General features: G+C 41.7%; 1 protein-coding gene across 3 annotated transcripts in view; it reads left to right on the forward strand.

Annotated features, from left to right (window-relative positions):
- The window catches only part of acacb (acetyl-CoA carboxylase beta), an 87,810-nt gene extending 75,409 nt beyond the window's left edge, over positions 1-12,401 (forward strand). For all 3 annotated transcript variants that reach the window (XM_028824923.2, XM_051920964.1, XM_051920966.1), the window contains 14 exons: positions 258-355; positions 2,504-2,624; positions 3,424-3,534; positions 3,787-3,930; positions 5,007-5,127; positions 5,288-5,384; positions 6,868-6,964; positions 7,196-7,331; positions 7,542-7,719; positions 9,004-9,116; positions 9,622-9,776; positions 9,859-10,029; positions 10,449-10,585; positions 11,576-12,401. In XM_028824923.2, the coding sequence (XP_028680756.1) occupies positions 258-355; positions 2,504-2,624; positions 3,424-3,534; positions 3,787-3,930; positions 5,007-5,127; positions 5,288-5,384; positions 6,868-6,964; positions 7,196-7,331; positions 7,542-7,719; positions 9,004-9,116; positions 9,622-9,776; positions 9,859-10,029; positions 10,449-10,585; positions 11,576-11,702 (1,806 nt within the window). In that variant the 3' untranslated portion in view covers positions 11,703-12,401. The remainder of the gene's footprint in view (positions 1-257; positions 356-2,503; positions 2,625-3,423; positions 3,535-3,786; positions 3,931-5,006; positions 5,128-5,287; positions 5,385-6,867; positions 6,965-7,195; positions 7,332-7,541; positions 7,720-9,003; positions 9,117-9,621; positions 9,777-9,858; positions 10,030-10,448; positions 10,586-11,575) is intronic.
- Positions 12,402-12,509: the final 108 nt, after the last annotated feature.

Consider the following 12,509-nt stretch of genomic DNA (forward strand, 5'->3'; position numbering starts at 1 on the left):
GCATTGCATTAAAAGTTGCATAAGTAGATCTGGACCACCCTGATACAATTTGCCACCAGTTACCAAATAGATTTAAATACTATTGCTCTGGAACCATCTGGCAATTCTCCTTTATTGAGTTTTTACCTAAAAAAAAGTATTTAATTATAATGCTGTCTTTGAATTTAAACTGATTTTTTTATGTCTGCTAATTCAGAAAATCCCACAGCTGGAGCCTCTCTTTTAATGTGTTCTTTTGAATGCTATCTCATGTTCAGGGTTTCAAATATTTGTACTTGACACCTCAAGACTACACTCGAATTAGCTCCTTGAACTCTGTGCACTGTGAGCATGTGGAGGAAGGTGGCGAATCCCGGTATGTATAAGATATTTGTTAAGCTTTTGTTTCCTCTTTTTTATAGTCAAAGTTGAAAAGTATTATTAAACAGTTTTAGTTTGCAGAAATGTGCACCATGAAGAAGTTTGAGGTGCTAGTCGGGGGGGGGTGGGGGTGGAGAAATACATTTTAATTTATGAACAAAATTCGTCACTTCAAGCATAGGATCACATCAACTCCTATGCTTTCTTGCCAGTAACAGTCTTGGAGGGCGATAGACTTGAACTTCAGTAAATGACCCAAGCACACCCTTGTGGATAGAGAGATATGCAAGTTATTCATAACATATGGGTTATAGAAGATTGATATATGCATGTATACGCAGACACTGGACAATACTTTTAAATGGCCTTGTGCCAGACTACATCAGTGATCTTCTCCATCGCTATGCACCTCTTCACCCACTAAGGTCCTCTGATTCTGGTAATCTTGTTGTGCCCCACACTAACCTGCACACTATGGGTGACAGGGTCTTCAGCTGTGTAGTGCCCAGACTTTAGAATGACCTCCCTAAATTAATTAGATCAGCTGACTCAATTCATTCATTTAAAAAACAACTTAAAACTCATCTGTTCAGAAAAGCATTTAAGTTAACATTCTGCCACTTCTTTTAGTTTTACCTCTCTGTCGAAATGCTCAGGATAATTTGTGTTTGCGTGTGCTACAGTCGTATGAAAAGTTTGGGAAACCCTCTCAGCCTGCGTAATAATTTACTCTCCTTTCAACAAAAAAGATAACAGTGGTCTGTCTTTCATTTCCTAGGAACATCTGAGTACTGGGGTGTTTTCCGAACAAAGATTTTTAGTGAAGCAGTATTTTGTTGTGTGAAATTTAATCAAATGTGAAAAACTGGCTGTGCAAAAATTTGGGTACCCTTGTAATTTTGCTGATTTGAATGCATGTAACTGCTCAATACTGATTACTTGCAACACCAAATTGTTTGGATCAGTTTCTGAAGCCTTGAACTTCATAGACATGTGTGTCCAATCACGAGAAAAGGTATTTAAGGTGGTCAATTGCAAGTTGTGCTTCCCTTTGACTCTCTTCTGAAGAGTGACAGCATGGGATCCTCAAAGCTACTTTCAAAAGATCTGAAAACAAAGATTATTCAGTCTCATGGTTTAGGGGAAGGCTACAAAAAGCTATCTCAGAGGTTTAAACTGTCAGTTTCAACTGTAAGTAATGTAATCAGGAAATGGAAGGCCACAGGCACAGTTGCTGTTAAACCCAGCAGGTCTGGCAGGCCAAGAAAAATACAGGAGTGGCATATGTGCAGGATTGTGAGAATGGTTACAGACAACCCACAGATCACCTCCAAAGACCTGCAAGAACATCTTGCTGCAGATGGTGTATCTGTACATCATTCTACAATTCAGCGCAATTTGCACAAAGAACATCTGTATGGCAGGGTGATGAGAAAGAAGCCCTTTCTGCACTCACGCCACAAACAGAGTTGCTTGTTGTATGCAAATGCTCATTTAGACAAGCCAGATTCATTTTGGAACAAAATGCTTTGGACTGATGAGACACAAATGGAGTTATTTGGTCATAACAAAAAGCACTTTGCATAGCAGAAGAAGAACACCGCATTCCAAGAAAATCACCTGCTACCTACTGTCAAATTTGGTGGAGGTTCCATCATGCTGTGGGGCTGTGTGGCTAGTTCAGGGACTGGGGCCCTTGTTAAAGTTGATGGTCGGATGAATTCAACCCAATATGAATGAATTCTTCAGGATAATGTTCTAGCATCAGTCACAAAGTTTAAGTTACGCAGGGGTTGGATATTCCAACAAGACAATGACCCAAAACACAGTTCAAAATCTACAAAGGCATTCTTACAGAGGGAGAAGTACAATATTCTGGAATGGCTATCACAGTCCCCTGACTTGAATATCATCGCAAATGTATGGGATGATTTGAAGCAGGCTGTCTATGCTTGGCAGCCATCAAATTTAACTGAACTGGAGAGATTTTGTATGGAAGAATGGTCAAAAATACCTCCATCCAGACACTCATCAAAGGCATCTAGAGGCTGTTAGTTGAGCCTTCTTTTGCAAATATAAGTATTTATGTAATATCTGTATTAAATACACTAATATCTGTGGGCACAAATTCTCTCCCACCTAGGTACATCATAACTGATATAATTGGGAAGGAGGAAGGCCTGGGAGTGGAGAATCTGAGAGGTTCTGGGACCATTGCTGGAGAATCATCCCTTGCTTATGAGGAGGTTATCACAATTAGCATGGTGAGTGTCTGTGAAGAGGGCATCACCATTTTTGATTTTAATTATGTGCCTATGGAGAAGTTGGAAGTGTATGTGCTGTGTGTATAAGGTGAGCTAAAGCTGACATTTGTGCTCATAAAGAAACGTATGATGTCAGCATTTCAGGGTCAATGTAGGTTGCAATTGGTGCTGCACTTCTGCACAACTCGGCTTTGGCACATATTTTCTGTGTAGCACAGAGATAAATCACAAGGGTCAGTCTGTACTGGAGAATAGGGGTTTAAGCCAAAAATCATAAAGTTGAGTTACTGCCCCTTGTGTTATCTCTGGCTGTGCACTCCATACAACTACAGGTAATCTGAAGTAAACACCTTTCCTCGCTGGTCCTGATGTCTTCTTCTTTAGCTGAAAAACATTGATTAACCAACTAGATCCATACACACACTGATTTCTGCACCTACTTACACCTGGCCAGGGCTATGAAACGGTTGATATCAACCCTGTCAACAATAGCTTCAACACATGTACACTGGCCTCATTGAAAGTACACAGCTGATGTATCAAAGTGCAAGTCCAATGGATTATAATGATCTATGACCATCATTTATCCTATTTTGTTTTCATACACGTCTAAGAATTATTATATTAGCCATTCTTTTATAGCTAGCAGGCTGGAAACAATTTTATTATGAAGGCGCATAAGCATTTTTAAAGTGCCCGAGATCCATGAAAAACTAATGCCATTCCTGCTCTTTAGTATCTACAACCCATGGGTAAAAGTATATGTTTTTCTTCAGTGGTCTTCATTGTTTGCCCTCAGGTGACCTGCCGAGCAATTGGAATCGGTGCCTACCTGGTCAGACTTGGGCAACGCGTCATCCAGGTAGAAAACTCCCACATCATTCTGACTGGAGCCAATGCACTCAATAAGGTACACAATCATTTAACTGTCTCTTCTTTGGTTAGTGTCTGCGTCTGCATGTGCATCACCTTCATCTTTGAAATCCCAAAAATGTGTCTTATTAAAAAAAAAAAAAAAAAAAAAAAAAAATGCTGGTCTTCAGATGTGAGCGTGCTGTAGGAATGTTAATATCGCTGGTGTTCAAGTATCCAAGATAGTAAGTATCTCAATCTGGATGTCCTGAGGACTGATGTATTTATGGTGGTCTGGATTCCTTGACAGGTTCTTGGCAGGGACGTCTACACATCAAACAATCAGCTGGGTGGAGTTCAGATCATGCACAACAATGGGGTGTCTCACGTCACTGTCCCAGATGATTTTGAAGGTGTCTTCACTATTTTGCAGTGGCTTTCTTACATGCCCAAGGTAAGTTTTTGTTTCATTGAGGGATAGCAGTAAAATGTAAAGACATTTTTTTTGTTTATGTCTGATTAAAGCTACATCAAGTCTCCAGCATGGCATCTACTAAAGTGGATGTCATGTAAATCAAACAAATTAAAAACTACATACATTTGAGTTGAGTTTACCTAACACTGCCAAATGTAATTTGTACTTGAACCGCACTAGAAAGATGGCAAGGGGTGACTGGCCCCCTTCCTCATATTTAGCCGTCTTTGTCAACCATTTGGCTTCACATTCACCATTGCCATCACAAGGACAGAATGCATTTAATGCTAAAGTTATAATATTTCTAACTGGCTTCTTTTTATGTAGCTGTTAAGGAAGAAGTTTGATATTTAAAACTAGTGTAAGTGCACCCTTTTTGTTGCAATGTCATTCTTTGGTTTTGCCTAATTCTTTAATCAATTGACTGGACTTAAGAAATTCCATAAATTAGAATTTGTTCTATGCTAAATGGGAGCTAATCAGTTTACTCCTCATTCTTTCCTATGCTCAAAAGCTCTGGACTGTGACCAGAAGAGTAGCCTTGTGGCAGAAGTGAGGCTCCTGTGCAGTATGCCATGGTAAAGCGAGGAGCTTGGCAATATGGGAGGACCTCAGAGTAAAACTATAGCTTATTTGTATTTAGACAAGCCAGTTTAGATCATTTGGGTATGTTGTTAGGTACCCCGGGTTGCCTGCTATGGGAGTTATACCAGATATGGCACACTGGAAGTATTATACCTCTTGAAAGGCTGGAAATGTTACCCAAGAAGCTGGGAGCAGGTAGAGTGGTCTGGTCTGTCAAGTTCCATAAACCTAACCATTGAAATCAGATCAATAATGACAAGCCAGTAAGTAAAGTAATGGCCTTTGGGAGTTCAGGATTTAATCTGTGTTTCCCTTTTCCGACTGACCTGCTCTTCGAAAAGAGGCAAAATGTGGAGAACCTAGCTTGGTTTCTCACATGCTAGTGGCCCAATACTGGACTGATGTAAATTTTGGCTCCCTCAATCATGTAAAAATGGTCCTTGATACTAGAAATTGCTGCTTTCTTTCAGGACAAGAAAAGTCCCCTCCCAGTGATTAAGCCAAAGGACCCAGTTGAGCGAGAGATAGAGTTCACACCAATCAAAGGACCCTATGACCCTCGATGGCTTCTGGCTGGAAGAGCTCACCCTAGTAGGCTGATAATTGTTGCCCTTAGTTTGATGTATTTGGATGGCTTAATTTTTCTAGACTTCAAGATAATTATTATGCAATGTGTGATTATGTGCTGAGTGAAAGCATTGTTCTCTGAAACACACACTGACATATTTCACATTACTTGTTTGTATTATAGATATTAGGGGCAGCTGGCAGAGTGGCTTCTTTGACCATGGTTCTTTCATGGAAGTGATGACATCTTGGGCGCGAACAGTTGTGGTAGGCAGAGCCAGGTAGGTGTGTGGACTAAAACTAAACTCTCTCAGACCCACTTCATCCAATTGAGGGTGAGAGTGTCCGAGCCTATCCCAGCTGCACTGGGCACATGGCAGAAAACAGCCCTGGAAAGGTGCCCAACCATCACAGGGCGTGTGGAACTAGTTCTGTTTTAACACCTCCCCACACTAATGACGATTAGTGAGAGTGACAAGCTGCCATTGCACCCCAATTGTCAAAATATGGGTAAACATGAAACCACAAGGTAACGAGTTCCAGTCTTACTGTTGGCTTGTTTTGTGACCTTGATCGAGTCCATCACCAATCTTGGACTGTGCCTGCAGAAGTATTTATCTTGGCAGTGTAGGTGTTTATTTTTGACATTAGCAGTATGAGCTGATGGCTGCCATGCAATGCAAATTATTAAATAAAGTTTGACCGCTCAGCCAACTGTGATCCTGAATTGCATTGAGTTCGTTTGAGATCTGTGCATGTGTAAGTAACAGTTTTATATTCATACATTAGCTATAAAGCAACAGAGCTTGCAATCATCATGAAAGGTACAAAGTAAAACTGAACTGGATTAGTTGAATTATCCGACTTTATATACAGTATGTATTGTTACATTGCCATGCAAAGGTATCACCAGCCAACACTGGGTTCTTCCTCCTTATGTATTCAGTTTTGCCCTCTTGTGGATCAGTTTGAATTATATGGACTCAAAAGGCTTTAGGCTATAACTTATAAGTTGCTAAGGACTATTTGTTAAAATGAATCAGAGTTTCACGTTGGGTGGCTACACAAACTCAGGTCATTAATTAGCAAAGGAGATGGTTTTTCGGGCTGTTAGGGTCTGTAAATGGAGCAAGATCGAAGAAGCAGGCAAAGAACATGAATCCAGATTTATTTAACAATTTTTTTTTGTCAAAGCCTTTAACAGCTCAGACATGAAACACATAAAATCCTTAAAAGAATGATTAACTTGGTTTGACCAGGAATTCTGGGAGAGTTAATGTCAGTTACAGTAATGTTGGGACTATGTTCATCTTGGTGCTGGATGTTGGTGAATCTAAACAGCTCATGTGACAAGATTAAATTTACCACTAGTATTAAACATTTGTCTGTCATGGTTTGGTTTTTTTCTCAGCTGTTGACGTCTCTTTCTTGGACTTGGGTTGTCACAGCACTGCCTAATAATGCCTACAAACCAAACCAGACATTATGATAATTTGCTTTATACAGCAACGGCATGTAACCCATTAATGGTGTTCAGGCCTCTGGCCCTGCTGCTTTCTCAGGTGGCATTAATATCATAATAGCTTGGAATGACACTTGTGGGTTTTGGTCCCATTTCCTTAGTCATTATCTCTTGATGTGTCTTATTGATCTAATTGTTACTTCCCTTTGTGAGGCTGTAACTCCACTCTACTCCACATTTTTTGCTCTTGAGAAAACTCACCAAGAAGCCATATTTGAACGGGTTTTGTGCCTGTATTGCAGGTTGGGGGGAATCCCTGTTGGTGTAATTGCAGTTGAAACACGGACAGTTGAAGTGACTATACCAGCTGATCCTGCCAACCCAGAATCAGAAGCACATGTAAGTTTGGAGAAACATTTGATAGCGTCCATACAAGTGAGCCTCCCCGAGGAGCAGAGGATAGCGGGATGGACGCTACATGTGTAGTTTACCAGCTGCAGTTGTGACCGAGTCGATGAAAATCTGCCTGTTGTAGTTACAACAAATGAACTTGCACATTTGTTTCAGAGGGTACACATAAGATGGTTGCCTCTTTCACAATTTCCCACTTCTTTTTAAAAATTTCCCCAGATTTTACAACAGGCCGGACAGGTGTGGTTTCCGGACTCTGCCTTCAAGACTGCTCAAGCTATCCGAGATTTCAACCGCGAGGGGCTGCCTCTCCTTGTATTTGCCAACTGGAGAGGATTTTCTGGAGGAATGAAAGGTAAATGTTCTCTATCTGTGATGAGTCTCATCTCGTACATTCCTCATGCTTATATGATCTATGCCCACTTCGACAGTGATACAAGGGTAGCCAGCGTGCAGCACCTAGTGATGCTTCTGAAAGAAGAAAGAGTTGTTCTTTTATTAACTTTAATCAAGATATATACCTGTTTTTGACTTCACCGCCTCTTGCTCTCACCTTCCCACACAGATATGTATGATCAAGTCCTCAAGTTTGGTGCCTACATAGTAGACAGTTTGAGGGAGTTCTTCCAGCCCGTTCTCATTTACATCCCCCCTCATGCTGAACTCCGGGGGGGCTCCTGGGTAGTAATTGATCCTACTATCAACCCACTGTGCATGGAGCTGTATGCTGACCAGGAGAGCAGGTACTCAAGCTACTGTTTTCATTTTGATAAAACGTTTTTCTTTTATTTTTCTCAAATTGGCATCTTCCTCCATTTTGTATTAAGTTTCACAGGAGCAGGTTCAAGTCAATGAAAATCTGTCACTTGTAAGTGACTTCAAATTGATATGCACATTTTTTTTCAGTGGATATACATTAAGATGATTGCATTCTTCAGAATATTCCATTTCTTTTTTAAGTGTGTGTTTTTAGCTGCAATGCCATATGCCATCACATGATCTGTGTCATGTTTTGAATGACATCAGTTATAGCTGACTCTTTACGATGCTGTTGTGATATCCTTGCTATCATAGTATTGGGCTGAACAAAGAATCCAATGAATTATCTGGTGTTATCTTTCAAATTTGGGACTTTGACTTGTTTGTGCTAGTTTTGAAATATTAGATATGTTTAATTGACAACACCTTTTGCCTTGTGTTTTGGCCTTTGGCGAGAGTTGAGTGTTTCTTGGTTATTCTGACCATTCCTTTGTCTTGGCCCCATTATTTTTGTTCCTGATCTCTGCAGTCAGTTGTTCACCTTGGTAAGACTGCTGTCACCTGTTTAGTTTTTCAAAATAAGGTTAAGAAGTGTAGCACCAAAGAATGAATACCCCTTCGCTGCTCTTGTGTACAGCCTTCTTAAAAATGTGTTAGATGCTGATTGGTTCAGGTGATGAAGTTTTGAAGGTGCCATTTTTCTTTGCAAGGTAAAGGGGCCTTCACACTTCCTACGGACAGTAAAGAGTAATGGAATAATCCAAAAGAATTCCAGCATTAGGTTTGCCACCAGGACCCTATACCTGGTTGGAGTATGGTGCATGCTCTCCCCTTTGGTAGTGATGATTTTACTCTTCAGAGTCCTAGACTCCACTGAACCTCCATAGTGGTACTTCTAGTCTATTAAGTCCAACGGGTCTGTAAAGCCCAAACATATGCTGTTAGTTGGATTAGTGATGCTAGCTTGAGTGAATGTGATTGCTTTACAGTACCATGGATTTGGCTGCTGACCTGTGTGAGGTTTCGGGTTCATGTCTTGAACCCATTGCTGTCCAAAAAGTGGCACATATAGTGAATGGAGAAGACTGGCATATTCACTAGGAGTGGCACAGTACTAGGCCAGCCAAACAGGAGAGCTGAAGGCAACTGAGAGTCTGGAGAATGGGGAAAGGGATTTAAAGAGTGAGATCTGTCTTGGTGTCAGCTCTGCACCTACTGGCCATCTTGGGCAGATGATGGCTTAGATATCATGTCTGCTTGGTTTTCAGAGGAGGGGTACTGGAAGCAGAGGGCACTGTGGAGATCCGATTCAGGAAGAAGGATTTGGTGAAGACCATGAGGCGAATTGATCCTCTCTACGCACGACTGGCTGAGCAGTTAGGTAAAGAGAGATGTGCTGAGAAGATGAATAGTGTTGATATAGTGTTGGAATTTTCCACATGAAAAGAATGGATGAGAAAATGGCTCAGAGAGGTACTCTTTAACATCAAGCCAATATTTAAAGGTCTCAAAAAAGCAGCTCTTGTTTGAAAAAAAAAAATGATTATTCAGCCTGCTTGTTGTCTGACATGAGCCAAGTGTCTTTATGTTTAACGTCCAAAATTCCAGGCATGCCTCTTTTTGACTAAAGGCCTTGATCCACTACTACCTGTCATCCTCTCATTCCTGATGAAGAGAGGACTAAGCTAAAAGCAGATTGTCTACTCTTGTTGTACCTGGAAGGTGGAGCATGGTGCCCATCAAACTAAAACAGCATGACCAATAATGAATCAGCCTTAGGGTGGAGAACATATTTTTATACTTCTCATGCAGAATATATGGTACTGCTGAACTGAGGGTCGGATGACAGGGCTAAAATGGCAGCCGCATTCTCTTTCCTTGGCTAGGCACACCAGAGCTCTCAGAGGAAGAACGCAAAAACCTAGAAAAACAACAGAAAGCACGAGAGGAGTTCTTGCTGCCCATCTACCACCAGGTTGCTGTGCACTTTGTGGATCTTCATGACACCCCAGGGCGCATGCAAGAGAAAGGTGCCATAACAGTAAGGCGCAGATGCTTTCTCCTCAATGATGACGTTTGTTTTGTATAGAAACAAGTCTGCAGGATTTCCATTTTTGCTGTAGGATATCCTCGAGTGGAAGAATGTGCGGGTCTTCTTTTATTGGCGGCTGCGGCGCCTTCTCCTGGAAGACGTGGTGAAGCGGGAGATCCTCCAAGCCAACAGCGAGCTGAGTGATGGACACATCCAGTCCATGCTGAGGCGCTGGTTTGTGGAAACAGAAGGGCCAGTCAAGGTGACGTTGTCTGCTTGGAGTTTCCTTGTTCTCTGGTTTCAGAACATTAGCCCTTCCTGTTGTGTTGTTTTATTAATAGTCAGTGCAGGGTTAAGGAGATGTATGTCTAACCAAGATGGTGGACTAGATGCAGTACGTACAGGGGTACAACTTGCTACAGAATACTTGAGACCCCTAGCTCAGTTTGTAATGACACATTTAGCCAGCCAGGACTGTTGCTTATAGTTATGACTTCTAGTGGACTCGCAAATCAAAGCCAATAATGTATGTATTGGCTTTTCCACATGGATGACCCTGGAGAATTTGTGATGGTGTCCACAGTGTGCACTGTGTCCCAGATGGCCACCTAGCCCTTTCAAGAGTGGGTAATTTCCCCCAAATGTTCAAGTTTTCAGTGAGTTTGTGCTGCTGTGTTGTAGGCATACCTCTGGGATAATAACAAGTCTATGGTGGAGTGGCTAGAGAGGCATCTGACGGAAGAAGACGGCACTCGCTCAGTCATCCGAGAGAACATCAAGTATCTGAAGAGGGATTATGCTCTGAAGCACATTCGCAGGTTAGTGTCACAAACCATACTTTCAACTAATCTAGAAGGCAGACTCCAATTGAACAGATCAGTAAGTAGCTGATTTAGGTGTCCGTAATCCTAGGCAGGTGGTGTTTAGAAAGTCAGGGACCACCAAAAGCATGAAGTAGACCAAATAAAAATAACAAAAACCTGTAAGTATCGTGGCTCATCCACTTTGAGTACCTCATACTACCACAAAGCACTTCTTTTAACTTCACGAGGCTTCTGCTTAGCCTGGCACCCCTACTTTCTGCCACAACTCATCCTTGAATTTGCAGTCCGAGGGTTGCTGGCATCTGGAAACATTAAATACCACTCTAGTTAAGTCACCAATCCCTTTTGGGGTCGGTTATGACTATAAAGTCTTGTAGAGGGGTGTCATCTGCTGCACCCTGAGCCATCAAAAAACCCATAAGAGGCCAGAAGTTGCTAAGGCTGCTTTACATAATTCTTGCTAGCACTGTATGGTTGACCATCTCTATTTCCAACAAGTGTGACATCTGCTGAGTGGCCTGCCTTTAGCAGTCCTAAGGTAGCCTTGCACATTTCTGCCCAGGTTGCACTTTCAGTGTTTCATTTATAAGGACCTTAACAGGCTATGTGACTGTTGTGTGCCACACTTTCACAGATGGCCACCTCTCACAAGTTATGCACTGATATGTGGGCTTTGTGTGATGGACATGATAAACAATAGTGATCGTCAGAAAAGGAAAACAGGTGGGTGAGCTATAAAAAGTATGGTTACTTACCCTTACTAACCTCCTGCTTCACATTTGTACAACTGTCATTTCATATTTAGCTGTACAATCTTGTTGACATTATGAAGTATACCACTAAAGGAACTGTGTGCCAGTTACTCTGTGATGCCACTAAAGATCACATTCACAAATTTAAATCCATAAAAAGAATGGGAAGCTGTGGCAGATGAGATCCAGCTTTTAAAATGTTACCCACTACATCTTTTTCTTTTGTTGCCAGCTTGGTGCAGGCCAATCCTGAAGTTGCCATGGACTGCATTATACACATGACCCAGAACATCAGTCCATCCCAGAGGGCTCAGATCAGCCGCCTGTTGGCCACAATGGACTGCACACCTTCCAGCTGAGGCCTCCAAGTAGCAATTGCCAAGTTCTGGAACACACCAAGTTGGGAGGTGCAGTCAGTCCACCTGAATACAGCAAGCTTACATATTCTTTATGGTTTGTTAGAGCCAGTGGGCCTTGTTGAACTTTTAGGCCTTTTTAATTCTGGACTGAACCTCAGTAGCTCATCTGCTCTGTGGTGTGTAAAACCTGTTTGAACTTGGAACCCTTGCCTAGTGGAATTCTGCAGGTGAAAGCTGGACCACTACTGGAGAAGGTCCAGGGAAAAAAGTATTGGAATATACATAAATATTCCGACTGCTACTCTGAGTTCAGCCTTTGGGCATTATTGTGTGACCTTAGCGAGATGTTGGAAAGGACTGTCTCAAGGACAGAAGGGAGTTCTGGTATTAAGCAGCAGTGACGCAGCTTGTTGACCTCCTCAGGGATGAATGTAACCTCTTTATGAAATTGTTGCTGGAGCCAGTTCTTTAGGATGCTGTCCCCTTTCCAGTGATGGGGGGAGTCAATGGATTGGAGGGCCCAGTTTAAGTATTTGCAGCAGGGCTGCTATGTGAAAAAAAATGGCTCGGTTATTGGAGATGAGCACTTTATTTTATTTTTGTTTTTCTTTCTGTTAATACAAGTGTAAGTGCCTACAGTTTGGTCTTCTTTTTAACAAAGGTTATATCTACAAGCCTAATATAGGTTTCCAGAAGTGACGAGATGTGTGTGTGCGTTTCTTTTTAATGGGGATCTCTCTCCATCCATTCATCCATTTTCAAATCTGTGCAGTTCAGGGAGAGTGTGTGAGTGATTGTCTCAACAAG

Source organism: Erpetoichthys calabaricus, chromosome 18 (genome assembly GCF_900747795.2).
Source record: "Erpetoichthys calabaricus chromosome 18, fErpCal1.3, whole genome shotgun sequence".
NCBI lineage: Eukaryota > Metazoa > Chordata > Cladistia > Polypteriformes > Polypteridae > Erpetoichthys > Erpetoichthys calabaricus.